Raw genomic sequence first — 25,427 nt, 5'->3', positions numbered from 1 at the left:
ATGCTTATTAGGTACTATAGCCAAGCTTCCAAGATTCGATTAAAATGTTCGAAAATAGAAGATTATTGTGTCAGAATTGTGATATTTGTCTAGGAAAGGTTACTAAATAATTTTATACATCGAATTAAACTTGTTCTCTTAAACTAAATCTTTTTCGTGGACTTGAACGTGTTCTTAACAAAATATCACCTTCACATTGAAATCTAAACTTGTAATAAGTCACAAATATCATTTATTGAAGTCGTTGGATGTTGGAAGTATTCAACGCGAGAGTGGGAGTAAATGAAGAGGGAAAATTGGAGAAGAAAAAATCAACATTTCCAAGTATACTAAATCAAACAATTATGATAAACACTGCGTAACTATTCACCTAAGCACGAGGTATCACCATAATTGGAGTACATGCATTACTAATCCGAGTGTGGGCATCATGCCTTCGGATAAAAAAAACGCATGCCCCTTGCAGACTTGGAAATAGCAGGCTTGTAGCATGTTGTCTTTCGAGTAAAAGAAAAGTACATATCATATCAAATTTCACAGATTAGCCATAAGAAGGGAGGAAAGGAGCATTCCATAACTGATGCACTACAAGGCTGAAGTATTATATAGCTCATCGCCTCTTTCGGGGAGAGCGTTTCTACCATTTTTTTCCTCGAGATGAGCTCCTACCTCGTCGAGGATATGCCACTCATCAATCATCACCTCTTTCTTAAAAGAGCATGTATGCCACTTTCCTAAGGTTCTTCCCTTGGACAAGTTAGTGCCCATATAGGATGCAAGACTATTCTGTCTTAACATCCTCCCTTTTGGAATCCGCTCATACCTTGTTGGGTCTTATGCAGCTCAACGCCTTTTTATCACAAGTAATTATTCTCTCTGATCCTCTTTTTGAGCTAAGCTCATGCCTTAAAAGCTATGTATGATTTTATCTTCCATTAAGGAGCATGCCTTCTCTCCATTGGGTTAAACTCATGCCAGCATGGGGGGTCGCATTTTCTTTATAGAGCATGCTTGCACCATAACATCACCCCTTCCACAGAATGCAATGAGTTCGTCCCCTGTTCTTCCTTAGGATCTAAATATGAGCTTAAGAATCTCTTCCTAAGGATGAGCTCTTAGCTATGGTCTTCCCCCACTCGAGATGAAGCTCATTTTGTGCTAAAATTCCTGTAATATAGCTCAACAACTCATTCCTAGAAAGCATGTATCTGTTTTCCTGACTAACGTAGCATCTAGTTGAGCCTATGATCCGAGATTAAAAAAAACCTCAAACTTATATCTGGACAGTACAGAAGAAAGTAGAAATGGGGAACTCGAGATATGTTTATATTGTACAAACAGTTCTCTACACAATAATCCCAAATGATCAAAGAGAAATGGCATCTTAAAAAGTGGTTGAACTAGAAAGATACCAAGCAAATCAAGCCACAGAACATACATGTTGGTTTTAAAAGATACAAAAAATATCTGACCGTCCTTTCCGAAGTTCATGTACCATGAAATATGAATTACGTAGTCATACGTCACAATGCATCAGAAAGAAATGAAAACCATATTGGTTGGTTGAGCACAACCAACCATTTCTTGCATCCCTCAGCACAGTTTCTACTCCCACATGTGATTTGGTTGGTGAGATTTGAACCAAGTCAAATCTTCCACTTGAAAACCCAAATAGGTAAACTTGAATAAATTGAAGATTTCTATCTACGTTATCTTCCTGTTTCTATTTTCCTCCGTTCCAAAAAAAGCAATATAAATACATACATACATGCATACGTACGTGTGTGTGTGTATATATATAGACCACACACGAAAAAAGCCCACACTTTTTTTTGCGCCTCGCACTTTAGTGAGCCTTGAGCTTAACACTAAGTTAACCAATAAAAATGGAAGAGCCTAGGTTAGTTTCTCTAATTGCAGATAGACCAAGGTATCAAGCCAAATGTTGGATGAAAGAACTCTGTGGGTCTTAACTACAAGGTGCCAACATTCTCTACTTCAGATAATCTAAAATTCTAAAATAGAGAGAAAAAAAAAAGGAAAACATCCTCAGCATCACCTTGATCTCTGATTCCTGATAGTTACACATTCATAACAAATTTAAACCAACTCGACTTAGTGAATTCCTCGTCCAACAGTCTTCGTCCATGAGAACAAGTAATGATACTTGAATTTACACGTTCATAATAAAATATATGACCAACTTGATTTGGTGATTTCTTCGTCCAACAGTCTTCAATTTACCCAAATGATAAAATGATAGTCCAATAATTATTCTGGTCAATGATTGCTTCTTCAGATTCAGATATAAATTCATAACTCGTAAATCGGTAATTATGCGTTTATAACAGTGTACACGACTTTCTTAGACAATAACAATGACCAGTTATAACATTTAAGGAAAATTTTAAGTAAACAATAATAAGAATGCTAGCAAACAAATAGAAACCCATCAATGCTTTCCCATATTCAAGCCTATTTATAGTTCAATCTCACATATTGAATGGAATAAAAATACTAAAACAGACCTATAGTTTTATCTACATAACTCCTAAATTTTTTTAGCACCAAAAAACAGATGTCAGCAAGGCATCCCACTGGGATGGATTTGATTCTTGTCAAGTATTCTGATGTAAAATATACACAAGTAGCATGAAGCCTAGACAGAAAGTACATACAGAGGACATTGCTCGTGACACTAGAGAAACAAATAAGGGCGCATATCTGGAAATGCAAAACAGGCATGCACAGAGCAATGAAAAATTACCAGTAACTTTCCTTAGCGTTAAGCAACTTGCCCCCTATAAAGCCGCCAATTCATCATTATCGAACCCCCTCGATCAATACTTCGAGCTCTCTACGACCAAACCTCTGTCCCTGAACTTTGGCATCTCTACACCTAGCTGCAAAGTAGAAGGTAAGCCAAACCACCATGAAATAGACCTCTCCCACGGACTGAAAAAACATGGCAACATGTTTTCCACAAACTCGTGCAAGAGCCCATCTCATGAAAGATCCACAACAAATGGCTTCCAAGCACTTGATTTGAATAGCCTGGTTTAACATTGTCAATATCAAATAACAACCTTCCTTCAAGATCTCTCTACCAGTCCGCCTTGCATCCACAATAACAACCCAAGCATCCACAGCAAAGATGAATGCGACAAGAGTATCTAGCAAAAACCAGGCAAACAGAAACCCAGAGATCTCTTTCTCATAACCACGAATCCATGGAGACATTATGGAAAATGGCATCAATTTCAACCTTACAAATAACTTGAAAAATGAATATTGATCTTCGATTTCACCAAAATACCACAACCCAAGGAGCTGGGTTAGCGCATCTCGCACAGCCCATCTCATCAAGATAAACCCAGAAAGTCTCTTGAACCCCAATCTTGACCCATCCCAAACCATACCAACAAATGAACCAAATCTCTCCGTTAGATCATTAAGGACAGCGATGAACACAATGCCTGAAGCCCATGAATATGTAACAAGAAAGCCAAGCATTACCCAGATATAAGCAGCGGAAAGAAAACTAACAAAGAAGAACAGGGCTGCAGCGTCCCGACGACCAAGTTCCAGTCCTTTGACAAAAAATTGCAAATCTACAAGCCTTTCCATATCCTGGTGCACATTTTCATCTCCAAGTCTTCTATCATTTTCCTCCTGATCATCGCCGCTTTCGTTATCATTAGAAAAAGGCGAGCTACGAGCCTTGAATCCCACTCCCGGCCGAACAACTTCCGAAACCCTAATTCCATCATCGACGACCAGATTCGAAAACCCTGAGATCGAACCGAATTGAGTAAAAAAAACGAAACTTGCATTAGGTGGGTGATTCCGATTAGTCCCAAAGAGGCCACGCTCGTCATCCACATCTCCGGAGAAGATATCATCATCTAGGGTTCCAACGCGGGTAAGATGCAGAAAAGGCCGGCGACGCTGGCGGCGCTGGCGACGGGCAACAGCGCCAGACATGGACGAGTCCTCGGCAGACCGTAGGAGGCGTTGCTCCCCTGCAATGTCAAGGCGAGAGAGAAGAGCCTTAAGGGAAGGGTCGCGATCAATGAAAGAGGTGACATATTGGGTGCCATTTTCGACAACGACGCGGAAGGAAAGGATGAGGAGGGAAAGGAAAAGGAAGGTGAAAAGATTGGATGTGAAGGAGGCCGTAGCTTCTCGGAGAAGCTGGGCCGTACTACGGAGATTATCAAGGCGAGGATGATTATCGGTCATGGCGGAGGGCTGTGAGCTTCACCGGTTTCTTGTGATCCACCGCCGTGAGAGGGTGAATTTCCGGCGCCGGATTGGGAGAATTGGCCGTTGGATGATCGGAATAGAGAGCGAGAGAGTTGAAATGGAGCAGAGAGTAAGAGAGTGATTTCAATTCTCAATTGTCAAAATAGGGATTAGACGCCTCTCAACGGTGGTGCCAATGGCAATCAACATAGACATTTCCAGCGCGTAATTTTACGCGCTCTTTTTTTATTTTTCTTTTTCTTTTTTTCTTTATTTATTATTATTATTATTTTTTCTTTTTTTAGCGAAACAATTAAACTATAGNAATGGACAAGTATATACAGACAAAAATGGTATTTAAAAAACAATAATTTGAAAGTCCTAAATTTTGTTCAAAATTAAAATTAATTTCTAATTCAAAAATAATTTTGAAACCTTTTGACAAACAAGGATAATATTACAATCTTTTAAAATATATATATATTTTTAAAACAATTTATTTATTTATTTATTTTTATTGTCTGTTCCCAAGAAAGAGGAAGAGACATAATTGAAACAGATATTTTTAGATAAGATTAAAAAAATATATATGTAAAACACCAGAAGTGTCGGAAGGATAAGAACATACAATCAATCAGAATTAAGAAGAAAGCAGAAGCATGTGCCATTGTGCATTGTGGGTCTCTAAGAGGCAACCGTGGGGTACAAAAGCTGCTGTAGCTTTGCACACGAACCTCTGCTGCTTGTTGCCCCCATCGCTTGTTTTGTGCATGGAAATGCAACAAAATTCAGAAGAAAAAAAAAAAGATGAACAAACAAATTTGGGTTAAAAGGCCAAGCCAAACTAATGGAGTGCCTCTACTCTATCTAGTACAGTGGTATGAACCAAGCTGCTCTATAATCATATAAACTTTCAGGGCAAGATACTTAATAAGTCCTTACAACATCTGGGAATAACAGGAATATGGTGAATTAGATATATATTGGGATGCGCAGAAATAGCCATCATCCGCACTAGCCAATAGGAAAAATGAATATAAAGGTAAAGCAATAGCTAGAGATGGGTACTACTAGGAGAGGAGGGCCAAAGGTCTCGCCAATACGAAAGAATGCTCATTTAAAATCAGGCTTCTCAGGGAATGTGCAGCCAGACCTTTGGATTATAACATTTGATGCATAACACCCAGCTCTTACGCAGTCCTCGATGGGTTTTTCTTGAACTAATTGAGATAGAAAGCCTCCCACGAACGCATCTCCTGAAAAACAAAAGGAAACACAATATGAAAATATGCTCTTAATACACATTTCAGCTGTTCGTTCATGTACCCCTAAGCGTATCATAAATATGAATTTGGTTTCTGTATCACAGAGTGTAACAGTCCAAGCCCTCTGCTAGCAGATATTGTCCACTTTGGCCCGTTACGTATCGCCGTCAGTCTCACAATATTAAAACAATAAGGAGAGGTTTCCACACCCTCATAAATAATGTTTCGTTCTTCTCTCCAACCAATGTGGAATCTAACAAACCACCCTCTTGGGAGCCAGCATCTTCGCTAGCACACCGCCCAACATCTGGCTCTGATATCATTTGTAACAGCCCAAGCCCACCGATAGCAAATATTGTTACTTTGGCCCGTTACGTATCGCCGTCAGTCTCACGATTTTAAAATGCGTATGCTAGGAAGAGGCTTCCACACCCTTATAAGGAATGTTTCATTCTACTCTCCAACCGATGTGGGATCTTTCAAAGAGAGATTAATAAAAAAGTTGTAATGAAAGTCAAACTTGGATGTGCTTGATGGTTCATGCTCACTAAGCTCCAACATACCTGCTCCATTAGTGTCAACGAGTTTCTCTTTAGGCAGCACAATAACTGGGAACGTCTTCACTTTTCCATCCTCAGCAACAACAACTGGACCTGGACCTTGAGTAATAACAGCAATTCTCTTGTGTGTTCCTGATGCTTTAGGCCACGCAGCAATCTTTAGAGCTATCTCCTCAACATTCTCAGTCTGCTCATAAAAAGTTGACCTCCAATTATACATGATGAAAACCAGTTTTTATGGGACAAAGCAAGCCATTACCTCCCATCCCTGAACTTTAGAGAACGTCCTTGCTTCGGTTTCATTACCAAAAACGTAGTCGATATACCTGAAACATAAAAAATATATATATATTTATGTATACGTCCCGGGTCAACACGTCAAAGTTTCTTACTTCTACCATACATTAATACTTACGGAAAAACTTTCTCCAGTGCGTCCTTGAAAAACTCACATATAAATGGAGCAGAAAGGTTCATCGAGAAATACTGCAAATGATTGGCAAAGTTAGTAACCTATTCTGAAGCCTTGGTAAACCGTAACGTCACAGGAGTACCTTTTTGTTTGCAGCTGCATGTTCAGCTACAAGAAGTGCGGAGTCTGGTGATACAGTGAGAAAAAATCCAGCAATGTAGAAATACTTGGCCTTCTCAACTGTTCTCATGGAAAACTATGATCGAGTTAGCCTGTAAGAGAGAAGATCTATCCTATTTACAGCTCCCNAGGAAACCACTTCTTCTCCCAAGTTTAGTTTTTTAAAATATTATATTTTTGCTCTTCCATTTTAAATTTAATTAAAAATTTTCATTTTTATTCCATTTTTTTCTTACTCTTCAACATTTTACACTTCTATTTTTAAATTTTAACCAACTTTTAGTTCATTAATTTAAAAAACTATGTTATATAATATTTTAATTAAATTTAATAGGATGAAAAAACTAACCTAACTAATTAGTTATATTTGTTTGGATCATTTTAAATCAAACCAGATTTAAAAGGGTAAAATTTGATCTATACATATCTCTCAATTAATTTCAACAATAAATTGAATAATTCATACTATTACACACAATTTATTTCAAATTGTCGCAAAATAACGAAAAAAAAAAAATATCATTTAAGTCTATATTTTAGATTTTATTGTATTTAGACTTTAATCCATATGCTTTCAAAAAAAAAAATTACAGCATTTTCTTAATAAATCTTAAAAATATATTCATATATATTATTATCTTATNGAGTGCCTCTACTCTATCTAGTACAGTGGTATGAACCAAGCTGCTCTATAATCATATAAACTTTCAGGGCAAGATACTTAATAAGTCCTTACAACATCTGGGAATAACAGGAATATGGTGAATTAGATATATATTGGGATGCGCAGAAATAGCCATCATCCGCACTAGCCAATAGGAAAAATGAATATAAAGGTAAAGCAATAGCTAGAGATGGGTACTACTAGGAGAGGAGGGCCAAAGGTCTCGCCAATACGAAAGAATGCTCATTTAAAATCAGGCTTCTCAGGGAATGTGCAGCCAGACCTTTGGATTATAACATTTGATGCATAACACCCAGCTCTTACGCAGTCCTCGATGGGTTTTTCTTGAACTAATTGAGATAGAAAGCCTCCCACGAACGCATCTCCTGAAAAACAAAAGGAAACACAATATGAAAATATGCTCTTAATACACATTTCAGCTGTTCGTTCATGTACCCCTAAGCGTATCATAAATATGAATTTGGTTTCTGTATCACAGAGTGTAACAGTCCAAGCCCTCTGCTAGCAGATATTGTCCACTTTGGCCCGTTACGTATCGCCGTCAGTCTCACAATATTAAAACAATAAGGAGAGGTTTCCACACCCTCATAAATAATGTTTCGTTCTTCTCTCCAACCAATGTGGAATCTAACAAACCACCCTCTTGGGAGCCAGCATCTTCGCTAGCACACCGCCCAACATCTGGCTCTGATATCATTTGTAACAGCCCAAGCCCACCGATAGCAAATATTGTTACTTTGGCCCGTTACGTATCGCCGTCAGTCTCACGATTTTAAAATGCGTATGCTAGGAAGAGGCTTCCACACCCTTATAAGGAATGTTTCATTCTACTCTCCAACCGATGTGGGATCTTTCAAAGAGAGATTAATAAAAAAGTTGTAATGAAAGTCAAACTTGGATGTGCTTGATGGTTCATGCTCACTAAGCTCCAACATACCTGCTCCATTAGTGTCAACGAGTTTCTCTTTAGGCAGCACAATAACTGGGAACGTCTTCACTTTTCCATCCTCAGCAACAACAACTGGACCTGGACCTTGAGTAATAACAGCAATTCTCTTGTGTGTTCCTGATGCTTTAGGCCACGCAGCAATCTTTAGAGCTATCTCCTCAACATTCTCAGTCTGCTCATAAAAAGTTGACCTCCAATTATACATGATGAAAACCAGTTTTTATGGGACAAAGCAAGCCATTACCTCCCATCCCTGAACTTTAGAGAACGTCCTTGCTTCGGTTTCATTACCAAAAACGTAGTCGATATACCTGAAACATAAAAAATATATATATATTTATGTATACGTCCCGGGTCAACACGTCAAAGTTTCTTACTTCTACCATACATTAATACTTACGGAAAAACTTTCTCCAGTGCGTCCTTGAAAAACTCACATATAAATGGAGCAGAAAGGTTCATCGAGAAATACTGCAAATGATTGGCAAAGTTAGTAACCTATTCTGAAGCCTTGGTAAACCGTAACGTCACAGGAGTACCTTTTTGTTTGCAGCTGCATGTTCAGCTACAAGAAGTGCGGAGTCTGGTGATACAGTGAGAAAAAATCCAGCAATGTAGAAATACTTGGCCTTCTCAACTGTTCTCATGGAAAACTATGATCGAGTTAGCCTGTAAGAGAGAAGATCTATCCTATTTACAGCTCCCTAAGATACTTCAAACAAAAATTTAACAGTTTTTAGAAGAACAATCATTGAGAGATTTGAAAATGTATAAGATTATTGTCCAAAAATTAGTCACTGGTCTATTATTTTGAAAGAACGAACAACTTGCTCTAAGCAAAGTGGAAAATCTTTTAAAGAAGAGTTCTTTTCAAGGAATAGAATTTCTAAGAACAGATTCCCACAAGCCCTCTGAAAACCATAATATGAGTTCTGCGTTTACCTAATGCCCAATTTTCAGGTTTTTTCAAATGATCAGACTTGTAGCAATTTGCAGCAGACAAATTAGCCACTAGTGACCTGTATGTCACAAAAACAGACTCTTGTTAGACCATCTAACCTAAACATGAAACAAATGGTTAAAATTAATGATATCTAGAAGTAACAATCTAAGAAATAACCAATTTTTTACATAGAGCAAACTTTATATGTTTTATATGTTAGACTTATTGAAGCAAACAAGATATCAACCAACCTTTCACCACCCACCACACAAACAGCACATGTTCCTGTCGGTGTAGATTCAACCTCATAATAATGAACCTAATTGCTCAAATACCAATGGGCAAAAAAGAGCAAATAAGAACTGAATGGTGTAAATTATCACCGAAATGGAAGGTGGTGATATAATATGAAACTTACATTAATACCGGCACTTTTTGAGTTTTTTTTCATCTCCTCTCCGAACTTGTCTTTTCCAATGCAACCGATATAGCTTGTTGCACCAGGATGTTGAAGCAACCACTGGATTAGGCAAGAAAAGTCTCACCCCACGCCAGAAAATAAAACTTGAGGGATATGTGCATATTCACCGGGGAACAAGATTAGTTTACCTGAGCCACTTTAATTGAGTTTTGTGTAGCACCTGCACTTAATAAAGGTACATGAAATTCACAAATGTGCCAAAACCATAGTAACAAAAATAGATTCAACCATCCATACGTCACCTCCTGCAATGTACTCCACATTAGGATTCTTTGCCAATTCTTCATACCTACAAAAGAACATATATGCAAGAAGGGATCAACACAACAATTGAATAACTATTCCAAAATTTTAAAAAACAGAAGACTCACATCAGAAAATATGTGAAAATTCAAACAATGTCAAAAAAACAAGAATAATAAAGCATAACAACTCTACTTTAACCATAGAATTTTCTTCAATAGGAAAAGGAAAACACAATTTATAATGAAGGTTAAAAAATGTTAACCCAAAACAAACGACTCAACTAGTGCCTCGTTTCGTTTCTAATTATCCCCTGAAGTTCAATATGCCTGAGACTTTGTATAACATTACATCACATCCTCACTTCTTTCCAACTAAATGAATAAACCACAAGCCACGACAATTAGTTTAGCCACGTATGTTAATTACTTTAGTAACCAAGCTATTATCAGCTGCTTTCTGTTCTCTGGTCGTTTTTGCAACTAGTCCTGTAGTTCGATTCAATTAACAAAATTCATATTAAAAACTTGATTAAGTAATAACCTCAGGCAGAACAAAAGACATAGGTTGTCAAAACTTATTTACTTTTCTGTTGGATAAATTTCAACCAATAAAACAGGACTAACCAACATCAATGTAAGTTGATCTCATCTAATATCTTTCAACATCAAACTTCTAACAGCACGCATCTTCCTTTATTCCCTAATCCATTGAGATCGAATCGACCAAATTGTAACGAGAAACTTGATTTTCAAGCAAACTTATAAGACAAGGTCGAATACTATGAATGATGCTCTCGAGATCGATCGAGTGACATCTCATTAAAACAATTAAAAAAAGCGTCATCTTGAATAATAAAGTTCATAAAAGAAGCGTAGCTGATGGCTGTTCAACGGATAAGTAGCAACAAATCAGTTAAACATAAAATGAAACTAAGAGGGGAAGCTGTCAGCCAGTAAATTGAAAATCAATCCCTTACATTGGAAGATGTTTCTCCTCCGCGAGGATAGCATTATTCGGCTTGATGTCGTATCTGTACGGAACGAGAAATTTACACAGTCAATATACAGTCAAACGTGAAATCCCAATATTTTTATTTCGGATCAAAGTTGCAATTTACAAAACCTGTCTGCACGCATTAGTATCATAAACACTACAGCCAATGAAGCTAATATAAACGAAAAGAACCATGAAAACCAACAATAAAATTAGTGAAAAGACTAGACACTTAAGATGCAATCAAAGAACCGTAGAGATCTGAATGAAAACGCATGAAAGTTAAGACATAAAATAGCATATGGATCTGAGTTTCATATGAGAACACATGAAAGCTGAATAGAAGAACGAGGAAAGAAATGGCGGAATGCCTCTGCAAAAATTCATCATCAACGACAGCCGATATGTCAAGAAGAGGGTTGCCCATCCCCAAGATGATCCCCTCGTACGCCATTGCTGCGATGAAAGAAATCGATCGAGAAGGAGAGAAAGAGAGAAGGACAGTAATCAGAGTGCGAGATCGAGATCTGCGAGGTGGGAAATGGCGGGGATTTATAGTTAGAATCGGGGAGTGAGTGATGGCGCTGCGTGGCACAACTCTCAAGCTTCACCGACCTTAACCCCAATGGGCCCCTTTCCATTACTTTTAGGTTCCCGACTCGTTTGGCAGCGTCGATTAAACTTTTAATTATTTCCTATTAAACATGTTTTAATAATCTAACCAATCATTTGTTTTTGTTTTTTTCTTTTTTAATTATTCTTTGTTGTTTTTGTATTATTTATTCTTCCAATTATTTATTAATTCTAGATTTTCTTTCATTTTTGTAGTTGCTTTTTAATATAATTTCTTTATTTTATCGATTATTTATGTTTATCATTGTTGTTCTCGATAAATAATTATTTTTATTTATCAATTATTTTCAAATAATTTATAAAAGAGTTGAAATAGATATATTGTATTTGGAATGAGTGAATAAATTGATTTTTGAAATAAGTAGTGTATAATTAACTTTTTAATTTGATTATAATACTAATTATTTATATTTTAATAAAATAATTATTAATATTGACGGGTAAAATTGTATATTATTTATAATATAATTAAATAAAAACATTAATTAGTTAACATACAATAAATTTATTAAATTTCTTGAAAATACTCTATTTATATTGAATTATGATAATATTTTTAATTCAGTTATTTGATTTTCAAACCTTTTAAATAAAACCAACCTATAAAAGAGTTTAAAGAATTGAGAGGGAAACAAAAGGTTTTTTAAATTTTATTAATTTAATTTTTAAAATTTTGTTATTTTAAAGATAAAAATACAATTTTTAGAAGTTTAAGGGTATTTTTTAAAATAAAATATAAAATATTTTTAAAATTTTAAATATGTATTTTTATATTTAAAAAAAACGGTATTTTGAAACAAGTTATTACTATTTTTCTTTTAAGTTTAAAGTGTTTTTTTTTTTTTTTAATAGTTATTTTTTTTAAGTTGAATAATATTTTTGAAATAGAGAAAAAAAAATAAGGTATTTTTTTTATATAATTTAACAACGGGAAAGACTAAAATGGTACGTTAAAATAATTGCAAAATAAATTACCCTAAAAGGAGAATTGCATGGTTATAAATATCTGGTGCTGTAGTATGAGTTAGACAAGAGAAATGGATGGCTGTGATTGAGCCGCGCAGAAACCAAGTGGCCACTTATGCGACAAATATCACAAGTTGGTATTGATAACGATGGATAGATCTCACACGCGTGAGCGTGCGACTTCGCAGTAGCCACTTGCTACCACTTTTATCTTTTTTCTTTTTTTAATATTTATATATACAAAAAATAAAAATAAAAAAATTACAAAGATTTTATTCCATGTTGGATGAAAAATAAAATAAAATGAGAAAAAGGAAGATCGAGAATGTCTCAAAATGTACGACCATTCATCAAAATAATACTTACCCAAAAAAGATTGAAAATGCCTTTTAGTGTGGAGTTATGATGTTAGCTTTCCACTGTCTCTAGACTCTATGATCTAGGCGAGCTATCTTAAAATGAACAAAATGTAATCGGATGACTAAAAAAAATTGTTGAATTTGAAAATCGACCCAAGTAGGACTTAACAACCTACCCTAGTTCTCCGTAATAAAAAAAAATCTTATATTTAAAAGAAAGGTAAAAAGATTTAAGCAATAAAATGTAAAATTACACTCAAAATTATTTAAGCACAAAAGTAAATAAAAAAAAATGTTAAAAATTCAAAATTTATAAATATTAAAAGAATTCTATTTAAAAAATTATCTTCATATTTATGAAATAAAATAAAACTATTTGAAAAATAGAGTAAAAAAAAAATCTCACAAATATCACGCGGATATTAATATTATATTTAGAAATTTACATAAAGTTAAAAAAAAGGACCCTATAAATAGCTAGTTTCGCTCATTCAAGCCGTCTCCAACCTTATCTCAAAATCTCGGAAGCCATGTCTGCCTCTGCAACTTCCTTCACGCTCTCGCCCTCAACCCTCAAAACCCTATCCCTTTCTAACCCTAAAATCAAACTCTTCCCTCTCAATCCATCTTCCATTCGCCTTCTTTCAAATCCCATTTCCGTTTCTTCTCTCGTTCTTCGTTCGAGTAGGGTTTCTCCTCCCTTATCCTCTCGCTTTGTTAGAAATGTCGCCGTCTCATCCGATTTCGAACAGGAGGAAAGCATTTTTGAGAGCGATGGTGATGAGTCTAGCTACGCTCCTGACCCTAAACTATTCGTCGGAAATCTCCCTTTCAGCGTCGACAGTGCTCAACTTGCCGGCTTGTTCGAAAGTGCCGGACAAGTTGAAATGGTCGAGGTAATTTGTTTTTCCCTTTCATGTTTTGTAGGGTTTGTAATGCGTTGCTTTAGACTATTAAGTTTTTCCTGTTTTCTCGAGGAGACCTATTTGCTTTGCCCTAATTTTATAAATTGAGTGCTGTTCTTTTAAAAGGTGGTTTACGACAAGATGACGGGACGAAGCAGGGGGTTTGCTTTTGTCACCATGTCGAGTGCCGACGAGGCTGAAGCCGCTGCTCAACAATTTAATGGCTATGTAAGTGGCTACACCCCTTTTGCGCCACTTTAATACTCTTGCAGTATTGCTTTTGGTTCTGCTTCAATTACTCCTTGTCAATTCAACTACTGTAACTGTAACCCAAAAAATGAGGAAGTCATAGTTCCTTTTAGTGCTGTTCAGCTTTGAACATCAAATTTTGGATGAGCACACGTTATATTGTCGTCATAGAGAACCCATCCTAATGATATGCTCTAGTTCGGCCTTATTTGTGGGGGAAAACGTTTGTAGAGCTTATATTCTTAGTTTTAACGCCAAAAGTTATATAGATTTGCCTTTATGCTCCAGTTACATACTGTTGTCTTTCATTTTTGGTCAAGGGTGTGTTGCATTCGCCTCTAATTGATGATTCCTTGTAACTCCTCACAGGAACTTGAGGGTAGATCACTGAGGGTAAATAATGGACCCCCTCCACCAAAAAGGGATGATTTCTCTTTCAGAGGTTCCAGAAATTCTTCAAATTTTGATAAGCCCAACCGTGTTCATGTGAGTAACCTTGCTTGGGGCGTTGATGACCATGCACTTGAGAACTTTTTTAGGCAACAAGGAGATGTTGTGGAGGCAAAAGTAGTTTATGATCGCGAAAGCGGAAGATCTAGGGGCTTTGGTTTCGTAACATTTAATTCAGCAGAGGATGTTACCAATGCCATTCAGTCATTGGATGGAGCTGTAAGTTCTTGGCTCTTCATTTTTATGCTTTTTTCTGGGTCAGGTTCTGCATTTGTTTACTATTACTCTTCATATGCCTTCCCATGTTCAATTAAAGCTTGCTTACTGAATTCATGTTCAATTCTTATGGGCATGAAATCCTGTTGTTCATATTAATCATGATTTCCTCACTTGTTTCCTTCGTGGATGTTCTCAATTTTTTACGAAGCTGAAGTTGATGTTTTTTGTTCTTTCCCATTTGCCTCAGCTGAAGTGAATTCTTGTGGTCGCAAGTTTTATCCCAGTTCATCATTTTTCAATTATAGAACTCATTTCATGCATTGAATTCCCGATAATACACCTGATCCTTACTTAATGATGAAGAAATGCATGGTTCGGAATCAAGTATCTTCCATACATCTAAGTACAAATGTATACCTTGCAGGACTTGAATGGAAGATCCGTCCGAGTATCACCAGCAGAAGCAAGGCCGCCAAGGCGCCAGTTTTGAGTATCAGCAGCAGAGCTTTTGAGAGGAAAAAATTAACGTGGTTTTTGGGCTCCTTTATATTAACCTTATTTTTCTCTGCAATGTTGTCCGATAGTAGATGGTGCCAGATGATTGGCTGTACCTTCCCTATGAACGATGGCATTTTATATTTTTCTGATTTTGCCACTCTTCAATTGAGATTAAAACCTCTATAGCTTAAAACATCTGTGATCTTGGACGAGTGAAGCCCACCTTTCAAAAGGTGTTCATGGGGCAATATTTTGTGCCTTAAGGCTTAGCCTTACTTGTACATATAAAACGAGATGTAAGCCATGAGTCGAGGCCATAATGTAGTGGCTCTCTAGGCTTGCGCTTTCCAACATGCAACATTTAAAAAGAGCATAAGTTCTCATGGCCATGCTTCTAACGTCCCCTTAGAGATGAAGGCTGACTTGGTGGGGCTTGATAAAGAAAGAAACTTGAGTCTGGATAAAGGCTTGAGTCGGGGCCCAATTTTTGGGATTGGTGATATTTATTTAGTAGGTTAAAATATGGTTATTGGGTTGGGTCTGTGAAGTTTGCAGTTAGTGTCTACTTGGTCTTTCATTTTAATTTCGAAATTTGAAAAATAGTTTACATTTAAAATTTAAAAGTCCTAGATAAATGGAATATTAAATCAGGATAATTGTATCTCATTAGTACTAACCATTTTGGTTAAAATAAAAAAATAAATTGCTAATATTATAGTTTTCAAATTTCATAGAATTAAAAAAATTGAAATAAAGATTTAGATTATAGTAAATATATACTTTAGGGGTCCTTTATTAAGTTTGTATTTTGATGGTACAAAATATTGGTTGATTATGCCCGAGTTTAAAATATTGACAACAGATTCTAGCCATATCCCAGATTTCATAAAATCGTACGATTTTTCGGATTTAAATAAAGCAAGTAATTATCTAAAACAAAATTAATTATACTTATCATTGGTACTATATTTAAAAAAAAATATTCTATTATAAAAAAAAATTCTTGATAAAAATACACCTTATAAATTATCTCCAAAATTGTATAGTGTTACTTTTGAAATTACACGAGTATTTTTGAAGCATATTACTAACTATAAAAATATTTGTTTAAAAAAATTAAAGAAAATTAAAAATATTTTTGTAAGTAAAAAAAAAAAAAAAAGTTTTTGATCTTCTAAAAATTTAAGGGTAATTTTAGAATAATGTTACTAAATTTAAATTTAAATAGAAAACTAGGAAATTTATTGAATTTAAAAATTAAAAAACTTAAATGCAACCATTGTAAGAAGCCATGTGAAGTACAGTAATAATTCATGAATAGGCAGGTAAGCTAGGAATCATAATTTAATATTCTTTTTCATTTCCATTTTATATTAACAGTTATATCAATTTTAGCAATCAAATCAACCTAAGTTTTCTCCAATAATTTAATATTCTATTTTTACAATTAATTATTTTTTTCTTGATTTTTCAAAACATAAAATATGATAAAATAAATTTTGAAATATAGAATGGTTCCATAAACTCTTGAATTACGCCTCTCAATTCACGTTTTCAAATTGTCACGTGTTGAAATGTAACCTTACTATCTTTTATTAATAATATTTTTATTTTTTTTATGATGTCAACACTCTCACTTATTGAGTAAAGTTATTAATTTTTAAATCAAATAATACAAGTCAGATCCTTTTCTTAATTAAAGCCACGTGTCCGTACCTAGTTAATGCAATATAATAATCGCAGGCCCTATTAATATTTCTTTCTATTTCGACCATTCATTAAAAAAAAATATATAGTATTAATTGATTTAATTATATTTGTGTTGCCTTTTGTTTATTAAAACTTGGGTTATGAATATTTTTAAAATAAAGAGTCGAATTATTACAAAATAATAATATTATTGTTAACAAAGCAATTTTAATTAATTTTCAAGTAGAATCAAAATAAAACATTAATAAAAAAAATATATAAATTGATTTATTTATACTATTATTTTTTGTTTATTTATTTAAGATTAATGAGTGCTCGAAAAATCCTGTTAGTTAAATGGGGACACAGACATAAATTATACTCTTAATATATATATTAATAAGTAAAAAAATATAGAAAATTATGTTTTGTATTATATTATATAGAATGTTTTACATTTTTTAGTATAAATTATATTACAATAAGAAATTATTTAAAATCAAATATATATATATTAAAAATATATATAAAGAAAATTAAAAAAAATGTGGAGAATCTAATCCATAAATTGGAAATCCTCGTTTTTATCTCTACAATAAATAAATAAGAAATTTCACGAGAGAGATCGAAATATGCGATGGAAACAAAAATGGAGGTGTAAAAGACGTCGGTGCCCCTGTGTCGTATGTTTGAATTATTAAATTTCGTATGTAGATACATTAACAAGCTTATAATAAATGCAAATATGTAGCATTTGACCATAATACAAGCACTAATTTAGTAGTGTTTGACTGCAGAGAGACTTCAGAAATGCTTATGACTCTGTCTATTTCTTTATGGAAATTAAATATAAAAATTAATCTTTCCACAGCAATAACTCATCATTATTTACTTATCCATCGAATATTAATTGTTTTTTTTTAATATGTTTTTTCATTTATTAACGTAAATTTAAATGTCATTTTTTAGAAATTTTATAGTATGCTATTTAATTATATTCACATTATGTTATGATAATGTTAGATAAGCTTGTTAGATGAACACGACTCTCCACAATGGTATGATATTGTCCACTTTGAACATAAGCTCTCGTGGCTTTGCTTTGGACTTCTCCAAAATGCCTCACTCCAATAGATAGTGTATTATTTTATTATAAACTTATAATTATTCCCTAAATTAGCTGATGTGAGTTCTCTCATTTGAGTGAGACATTTTGAGAAGCCTAAAGCAAAGCCATGAGAGCATATGCTCAAAGTGGACAATATCATATCATTATGAAGAGTCGTGTTCATCTAACAAACCTCACATTTTTTAAATTAATTTCAATTATTAATATATATGTGGTTAAATGTCATAAAATTAAAAAAAGTATAATTTATATTCATGTATTATTTTCTTCAACTAGTCCTAGGTGTAAATCTCGATATTTAATATTTGTTATTTTTAATTAATATTCCGAATTTAAAAAAAAAAAAAAAAAAAAAAAAAAAAAAAAAAAAANAGAGAGAGGATGAGGTGGCGAAAAAGCGTGCGTGAAGTTACGCACGTGCGAGGAGGCATGAAAGATTATTATAAAAAGGAAATACGCCACGAAGACATTTCCGAGCTTAGGAGAAGCCTCCTCTGTTTTTGTTCGCTCTTTTGTTCTTTTTCTTTTTTCTTTTTACGTTTGTTGTTTTCGTTTTTGATTATCTGTTGGGGTAGCATTCACAAACACCCATTAGGAAAGGAACAAATAAATGCTCTGTTTCACCACAGCTTTTTGATTCCACTGCGAAACTCTGTTTTTGAACTCAATACAAAGGAGTGAAACAGGGTATAGCGAGAAATCGATGGAGGGTGTGATTTCGAATCATGAAATGAAGCCATCCAAGTTCAGGAGGATTTGCGTGTTCTGTGGAAGTAGCCAAGGCAAGAAGAAAAGCTACCAAGATTCCGCCATTGAACTTGGCAAGGAATTGGTAATCTTCTTCTCTTCTTTAACTCCATTGTCGATTTCCCATTTCTTTGTATTTCGTGTTTGATGTTGCTATAGATTGTTCTACATTTCTTTCCTTCACTTCAATGCTTTGATGATCTTTACTACGTTTGTTGTTTGTTGTTTGTTTTGAATCTTCGTCTTCCGTTGATGTTCATTTGGATTCCTTGTGATTGTGCTCGCAACGTGTTTGTGATAATGTCCGATCACGGCCCTTTACTTATTTTGGCTAAAATCTTCCCCAACTTTGAATTTTCCTCTTCCATTTCCCATTAGAAACTGAAATTGCAAAGAAAATGCATGATGTTAGTAGGGTACAGTTTGTTTCTTGGTTTCTTCTGCAATTTCAACCTGTTGAGATTTTCATTCAAATGGGCTTTCATACATACATTCAAACTGTAAGGAAAGAATCCCATTTCATAAAATGAAACTCTCGAGCCATTGAGATGACGAGTTGGGTTTTTTGTTGTTGTTTGAAGGTTTCAAGGAACATTGATCTGGTTTACGGTGGGGGCAGCATAGGGCTGATGGGTTTAGTGTCACAAGCTGTTCATGATGGCGGTCGGCATGTCATTGGGTATGCCCCCATTTTTTAATTACATCCACTGGTCCCTCCCTTCAACATTGTTTTTGTTTTTCGTGTTTCTGCTTTTGGGTTTATTCACCATTACAAGTTTACCACTGATTTTGTCATCTTATTGTTCTTGTCCAGAGTTATACCCAAGACACTCATGTCTCCTGAGGTATGTCTGTAACCAGCGGCTGCATAAAGTCTTCAACCTTTCCTTCCTTATTCAGTTATATTTTAAGAAAGAACTGTTCATTTTATTATTATTGAATCTGATTTTTCATTTATTTATTCCAACTCATTCTTGTTTATGATACTTTGAGATGGTCTTTTTGGCTCTGCTCGGGAGCCTTATCCATGGTAGTTAGAATTTACCGGGTATTGAGTATTGTTGGGAGGGAGGCCCACATTTGTACATCTCCATTGTTACGAGGTCTCTCGAGAAGCTCAAAGTAATGTCATTTATGTTTAAAGTGGATAATATCATATCATTGTTGAAAGGCGTGATTACTAACACCCTAACCCTAATCCAGTTCATGATTTTTTTTTTCTTTTCTTTTGAGTTCTTCATTTTAAGCCCTTCATTCTTATGTCATGCCAAGTTCAGAAAATTAGAGATCATCTCTGGATCAAAACCTTTTTGAATTGCCCTCCCTTTTCCTAGAGAACCCATCATTTTTCTCTCTCCAACAAGGCTCCAAAAGCCCTCTTTCTCTCTCTAACCTATCCTATTACGTGGTCTTCTTTTACAGTTGACTGGTGAAACTGTCGGGGAAGTGAAGACAGCGGCAGATATGCACCAAAGGAAGGCAGAGATGGCAAAGCATTCAGATGCTTTTATTGCTTTGCCAGGTGAGTATATAAAGCCTGCACATCAAATTCTTAAGCATTTGGGCTTTTATTACTCTCAATCAAATCAATGTGCCCATTTGGGCTATGCCATCTGTCGGTCACTCAAAGCTCTAAAAACCCTTCTTTCAGATCTTCCTCTTGTTCACTCCTGTAAACAAAAACATGCAATCCTCGTCTTAATTCTCTTTTTATCATCAATTAATCTTACCCTTCTGCTTTCGGTGCCTGTCCTTCTAGCCTTCTTGTTTTACTGATCAATCAATTCAGCTCCAAAAATTTCGGACTTCTTCAACTTTTTCCACACAAACTATGTCACCATCTGCATTAATGGCGGTGTGCATTTATAGCAACTGTGGGCAGCCATCTTCTCCTTACATTTGGTCCTGATTCATTAAGAAACCATCATTGACCCATCAATATCAGACACTGAAAAAGATAAGTCTCTTGAATAATACCAGCTGTGGGCAGCTATGTTCTTCCCAAAATTTGATCCTTAATTTCATAGCTCTACCTCTGCCATGAACAGTAAAAAATGCAACTTTGACTCTTCCTCTTATATAAACGTTCACAAATGCGTTTTCAAAACATTCTCCTCAAGTTTAAGAACTAAACTTGTAATTCGATCGAAATCTGATTTCGAAAGCTGCTGAAATCAGAGCTTATTAAGATTAGTAGAGTTCATTAAGTATAGCAACAGTGATGGATCATCTTCATGTTATTAAAACTGCTAAATTCTTTGTTCCAATCATATGAATGCATGCAGGAGGGTATGGGACTCTGGAAGAACTACTTGAAGTCATAACATGGGCTCAACTTGGAATTCATGACAAGCCAGTCGGTGTATCTTATTTTTGTTATTCGAATATTCCATCTGCTCAGCCTTACTTTTGCCTGTGCTGTGATTGGTTAGCTATGATAGTTACTGAATATGAACAAAATCAATACTAAAAACTGCAGGTGGGGCTGTTGAATGTTGATGGTTACTACAATTCATTACTCTCATTTATTGATAAAGCTGTAGAGGAGGGATTCATCACTCCAAATGCGCGTCAAATTATCCTATCTACGCCATCAGTCAAGGAGCTAGTGAAGAAGTTGGAGGTATCATGATAATAACATTATTGTAAATAAAAATGTTCATTTAACTCACAAGGTTGGGAAAGAATCCCCCGGTCAACCGGGATTGAGAGAGGTAGTTATGAGAGATTTTTTCCTTTTAACTAGATGAAGCCTGGACAAGGATTTATACCCGTTCGATATTCTCCACAAAATCCTCGTCTCGCCCCGATCACTTTTAGTATATAAATATATATATAAAATGTGGGATAGAACCTGATCCCTGCAAATTCTCTACAGGGAGTTTTCGCCTAGTCTCTGCCTTGTTCGGTAGACATTTCTAACTAAGATCTAGTATCAAATATGATACCATATAATTTTGGTTGTTCTTTAGCTTTATTGATTGGTTGTGAGAGAAGCAAATGGAATCCTATGTGATGATTGTTGAGTTGTGTGTGTAGGAGTATGTGCCTTGCCGTGACAGAGTTGCTTCAAAGCTGAGTTGGGCGATAGAATAGCTTGGCTTCTGAAGATGGTCCACAACTTTTTTTTTGCAAATGAAGGAGGAGACCACAATGAATTTATGTCTATTATTGCCTATTTTCTGGTGTTCTTTCCCCTTTTTGGTAAATTACTCCATTTCATATCAGTTTATATATATTAAAAAAAAAAAAAAAAAAAAAAAAAAAAAAAAAAAAAAAAAAAAAAAAAAAAAAANCTCTAATTAATTGTTGATTTTTTTTTTTTAATATTCTTGTATTCTCTTGTGAAAATTACCACCTTCTTTGGTCTCATTGGTGATCTCTGCAGACAAACAAATTTTAGCATAAAAGATGTCCATAAATTAACTAATAATAGTTTATATTCAACCTATATTTAGTTAATATTAATTAAGAGTTTTTTTAGACTTTTTTTCAGAATCAGATTTAAAATTTATTGCAAGTACAAAAGTTAGATCTAAAAAGTTTCACTTTTAACTATTATATAATATAAAACTCTTCATACATTTAATAGTGTGACGTCACACCATAATCATTGATTTCTAAGTTTGTCTTTAGCTGAAACATAATATCGACTCAAAATCCTACCCAAAAAACCCAGATTTAAAATCATTTCCACGTTCTAAATTGCTCTGAACAGGATTTCAAATTAATTATTAAATCATTTGAATTCTAAAAGGAGTACTGAGAAGAAAAGAGTAAACCCAATATCCATCTTCTAAATTGTTCTACAAACTAACCTTATACTTACACTTGATTCATGAAAAGAAGCTTCCATGTTGTTTTCCACCTTTTTTGTCACTGCTTAGCCTATGAGGAGCGACAATGCAGCTCAATGTTTCTCTTTCCTCTATCCACTTTGTCATCCCAGCTGAAACTTCAGTCTTAACAATCCATCCAATCCTCAGAAGTGAAATATGGGAATAAGCAGCTGGGTTGAGATGAACAAGTAAACAGAAAGTCAATGGTCTCGTGGAGATTGCATAATAATAATCTCCTCTCCTGCAAAATCCAAACAAACATTTGGTTTAAGTACTAATTCCCACCAAAAGCCACGACCAGCAACCTTTGTTATAGACGTCTTACAATTCAAATTCAATGCTATTACTATATTCGGTGTCTGTTGATTAGCTCTATTGAGAGCCACATCTCGACGTCTCGGCCTTTATCTTTTGCTGTAAGGCATCCACTTTTGTGCGAAGAGCTAAGTTTTCCTGAAAACCTTGACATTTTAAGGGGGACAAAACCAAGTAGATCATATGGGACAAAATTTTAGTTCTGAAGACGAAGCGATAGAGTTTCTTGCATGTATGTGATGATATACGGATCTTCTCAAGTCATTTCCTAATTTTTTGAAGGGAAGGTTGAAGAGAGAAATTATTACTTAGTTATATACTCGAAATTCAACAACAATATAATTATAACAAGGAGTTACCGTTTGCATTGTTGTTAGCTTCTGATCGAAGCTAGCAGCATCCCCCACCTTCTTAAAAGATTCCTTAAGCTGCCAAGTATGAGTGTACTGAATCAGTGGTCAAATGCAAAGACGTAGAAGCAATTTACTGCTCATGGAGGTTCTTAAAAAAAAAACCATTCAGAAGTTCAATCAATTGATTGAGATGTGTTCAATCTTATGTATGTTTTTTCAGCATGCCTCTTCACTTGTAGAATTCGAGAAAAGTATATGATCCAACAAGGGACTATCAGTACTAATTGAAAAGGAAATCACATTCCAATGTTTGAATATTCCATGTTCTAATAGTAAGTTAAATTGTCTTAAACCCAACAGCTTATGCTAATATGTAACGTAAACCAGTTTCTTACAACAGCATCGTACGACAGATAAATGATCTTCAATATGGCAAGAACAGAGAGTTAATTGTTCGATACAAAAAAATTCGCATATTCCGCGTTTAACAAGTTTTTTTTGCCGGTTGACAATGCAAGAAGTTATGAATCTTTTGATTAGCAAGCCGTGAATCGAAGGACCAGCAACGAGATAAAAAAAATTCAAGCATGCGCCCGTCGAAAAACCGGTTTCAGAAAAGTAATTGCACAAATGGTAACAAAATCATTCCGCTGGATCAAGGCAAATATATAGTTTCAATGCAATGAGGAAAAATTTCCATCGAATTCATGGAAACGTAAACCTGGAATACTGACCTTGTTTAGATCACTTCTACATTTATTAGCTCTATCGTGTTCGTGGTCGTACATACGACGCCATTCCGCAGATTCATCCATTGCCTTCCCGTTCGCAAGGTCGAATTGCCTCCTAAACGATAATAAACGAGCAATTTAAAACAGATAACCTTACTGCATTTTACATTTCGAAGTTCCGACAGCATGGATAAGAGAAACCGGTACCATTTCCTGAAGTTTCAAACAATTTTTCGTGACGAGAACCAACATAATGAGAGAAAAAAAGAAAAAGGAACGAATGAAAGATGGAAAATCCAAACCTGAGAAGCTCGGCATGGCCGGAAGACATGGAGAAGTCGATGGTCCAAAGCCTCATGTACACTACCGATCCTAAGAACATCGCCACCGCCAAACCTGTGAAGATTCGCTTCCGATCTGCGTCCATATCCCTCTCTGTCTGTCAATAGCCGGTGAAATCGACATCGACAATCTCGAGGTGAAAGGTCGGGGGATACTTTTCACCGAAGATTGGCGCGGTTAGCTCGTTATGATTGATTGGGCCCAATATCTTTCGACAACCACACAAATTTCCAATCTCGGCCCATCGAGGCCCACTTTTTAAATGTTTTTCTTATAATATTATTTTAGGCTTTTTGTTTTTAAAATTTATTCTCGTTTTTATTTTTACCCATTTTTTTTCAATTTTTTTTTATTTTCATTTTCCTTTTATTTTAATTATTCTTTTCATTTTATTTTCTTCTTATTTTGTTTCTATTTCGTTTCATATTCTATTTNTATATATATTATAGGCCTTAATTTTTTTTTTTTTTTTTTTTGGTAAAATAATAATTGTAGGGAGGCTTTAGTTATTAAATTTTTTTTTGTTAAAGACAAAAAAAAAATATTTAGTTACGAGCTATACCCATGTTGACGTTTATTTCAAATTTAATTTTTAAATAGATAAATTAAATATAAAGCCGTTTTCTAAATAAAGAAGAAGATTTGAGCTTATGACATTCATTTTCGTATGAGATGATCTCAACAACGACATCAAATATGGGTATTACGAATAGGTATATATCCCACGTTTATTCACTTGTTCATTCAAATTATTATAATGTATCCGTATCCAAACACCATATTCGAAGTTTCATAAAGGTCGTACATACCCAATGGTCGATAACCACTTAAAAAGATAGAACGGAATAAAAGTAATCTAAATTTTACCGTTTAAAAAACGTTTGAGGAATATAAATTATATCGTTATATTCACATGTGACATGAAATGTCATAGTACCCTTACGAATAGGACCACGTATTGAAATATCTGTTCATATGTTGTGTTTGGAAGTGGTTGAATACCTTTTCATGTTTGCAAATCTCCACGTGGATTCTTATTCCGGA

The 25,427-nt window shown here is 34.8% G+C and overlaps 6 protein-coding genes across 10 annotated transcripts; 2 read left to right on the top strand and 4 right to left on the bottom strand.

The window, feature by feature from the left end:
• Positions 1-2,440: 2,440 nt before the first annotated feature.
• On the bottom strand, positions 2,441-4,425 carry LOC111790531. Its single transcript, XM_023671466.1, has one exon. The coding sequence runs from the start codon at positions 4,240-4,242 to the stop codon at positions 2,824-2,826; it is 1,419 nt and encodes a 472-aa protein (XP_023527234.1). The 5' UTR covers positions 4,243-4,425; the 3' UTR covers positions 2,441-2,823.
• A 640-nt stretch (positions 4,426-5,065) lies between these two features.
• On the bottom strand, positions 5,066-6,763 carry LOC111790530 (adenosine kinase 2-like). The gene is made up of 5 exons (XM_023671465.1): positions 6,625-6,763; positions 6,486-6,556; positions 6,330-6,396; positions 6,074-6,257; positions 5,066-5,501 (listed from the first exon to the last, which is right to left on the bottom strand). Exons 1-5 carry the CDS (start codon positions 6,730-6,732, stop codon positions 5,359-5,361), a joined length of 573 nt encoding a protein of 190 aa, XP_023527233.1. The 5' UTR covers positions 6,733-6,763; the 3' UTR covers positions 5,066-5,358.
• Positions 6,764-7,337: 574 nt separating this feature from the next.
• Positions 7,338-11,547, bottom strand: LOC111790529 (adenosine kinase 2-like). Its single transcript, XM_023671464.1, has 12 exons — positions 11,331-11,547; positions 10,943-10,996; positions 9,963-10,009; positions 9,849-9,880; positions 9,658-9,759; positions 9,491-9,558; positions 9,239-9,315; positions 8,836-8,933; positions 8,697-8,767; positions 8,541-8,607; positions 8,285-8,468; positions 7,338-7,712 (listed from the first exon to the last, which is right to left on the bottom strand). Exons 1-12 carry the CDS (start codon positions 11,411-11,413, stop codon positions 7,570-7,572), a joined length of 1,026 nt encoding a protein of 341 aa, XP_023527232.1. The 5' UTR covers positions 11,414-11,547; the 3' UTR covers positions 7,338-7,569.
• Positions 11,548-13,400: 1,853 nt separating this feature from the next.
• Positions 13,401-15,431, top strand: LOC111791494 (29 kDa ribonucleoprotein A, chloroplastic-like). The gene is made up of 4 exons (XM_023672865.1): positions 13,401-13,813; positions 13,949-14,050; positions 14,441-14,740; positions 15,165-15,431. The coding sequence occupies exons 1-4, from the start codon at positions 13,448-13,450 to the stop codon at positions 15,228-15,230; spliced, it is 834 nt and encodes a 277-aa protein (XP_023528633.1). The 5' UTR covers positions 13,401-13,447; the 3' UTR covers positions 15,231-15,431.
• A 3,095-nt stretch (positions 15,432-18,526) lies between these two features.
• On the top strand, positions 18,527-22,042 carry LOC111791292 (cytokinin riboside 5'-monophosphate phosphoribohydrolase LOG3-like). 2 transcript variants are annotated; one of them, XM_023672577.1, is made up of 7 exons: positions 18,527-18,888; positions 19,385-19,482; positions 19,618-19,648; positions 20,226-20,325; positions 21,089-21,159; positions 21,283-21,426; positions 21,843-22,042. In XM_023672577.1, exons 1-7 carry the CDS (start codon positions 18,760-18,762, stop codon positions 21,897-21,899), a joined length of 630 nt encoding a protein of 209 aa, XP_023528345.1. In that variant the 5' UTR covers positions 18,527-18,759; the 3' UTR covers positions 21,900-22,042. The 2 variants fall into 2 exon arrangements, with proteins under 2 accessions (XP_023528345.1, XP_023528344.1); XM_023672576.1 differs by having other exon boundaries at positions 21,089-21,165.
• A 341-nt stretch (positions 22,043-22,383) lies between these two features.
• LOC111791291 lies at positions 22,384-24,539 on the bottom strand. Of its 4 annotated transcripts, none has more exons than XR_002814627.1 (6): positions 24,344-24,539; positions 24,249-24,254; positions 24,045-24,156; positions 23,317-23,385; positions 22,968-23,225; positions 22,384-22,883 (listed from the first exon to the last, which is right to left on the bottom strand). XR_002814627.1 is itself a non-coding variant. In XM_023672573.1 (6 exons), exons 1-5 carry the CDS (start codon positions 24,466-24,468, stop codon positions 23,015-23,017), a joined length of 393 nt encoding a protein of 130 aa, XP_023528341.1. In that variant the 5' UTR covers positions 24,469-24,539; the 3' UTR covers positions 22,384-22,883; positions 22,968-23,014. The 4 variants fall into 4 exon arrangements, 2 of the variants coding, with proteins under 2 accessions (XP_023528341.1, XP_023528342.1); XR_002814626.1 differs by having other exon boundaries at positions 22,968-23,103; XM_023672573.1 differs by having other exon boundaries at positions 22,968-23,095.
• Positions 24,540-25,427: the final 888 nt, after the last annotated feature.

This window comes from Cucurbita pepo, chromosome LG03 (genome assembly GCF_002806865.2).
Source record: "Cucurbita pepo subsp. pepo cultivar mu-cu-16 chromosome LG03, ASM280686v2, whole genome shotgun sequence".
NCBI lineage: Eukaryota > Viridiplantae > Streptophyta > Magnoliopsida > Cucurbitales > Cucurbitaceae > Cucurbita > Cucurbita pepo.
This window is presented reverse-complemented; position numbering and strand designations above follow the sequence as displayed.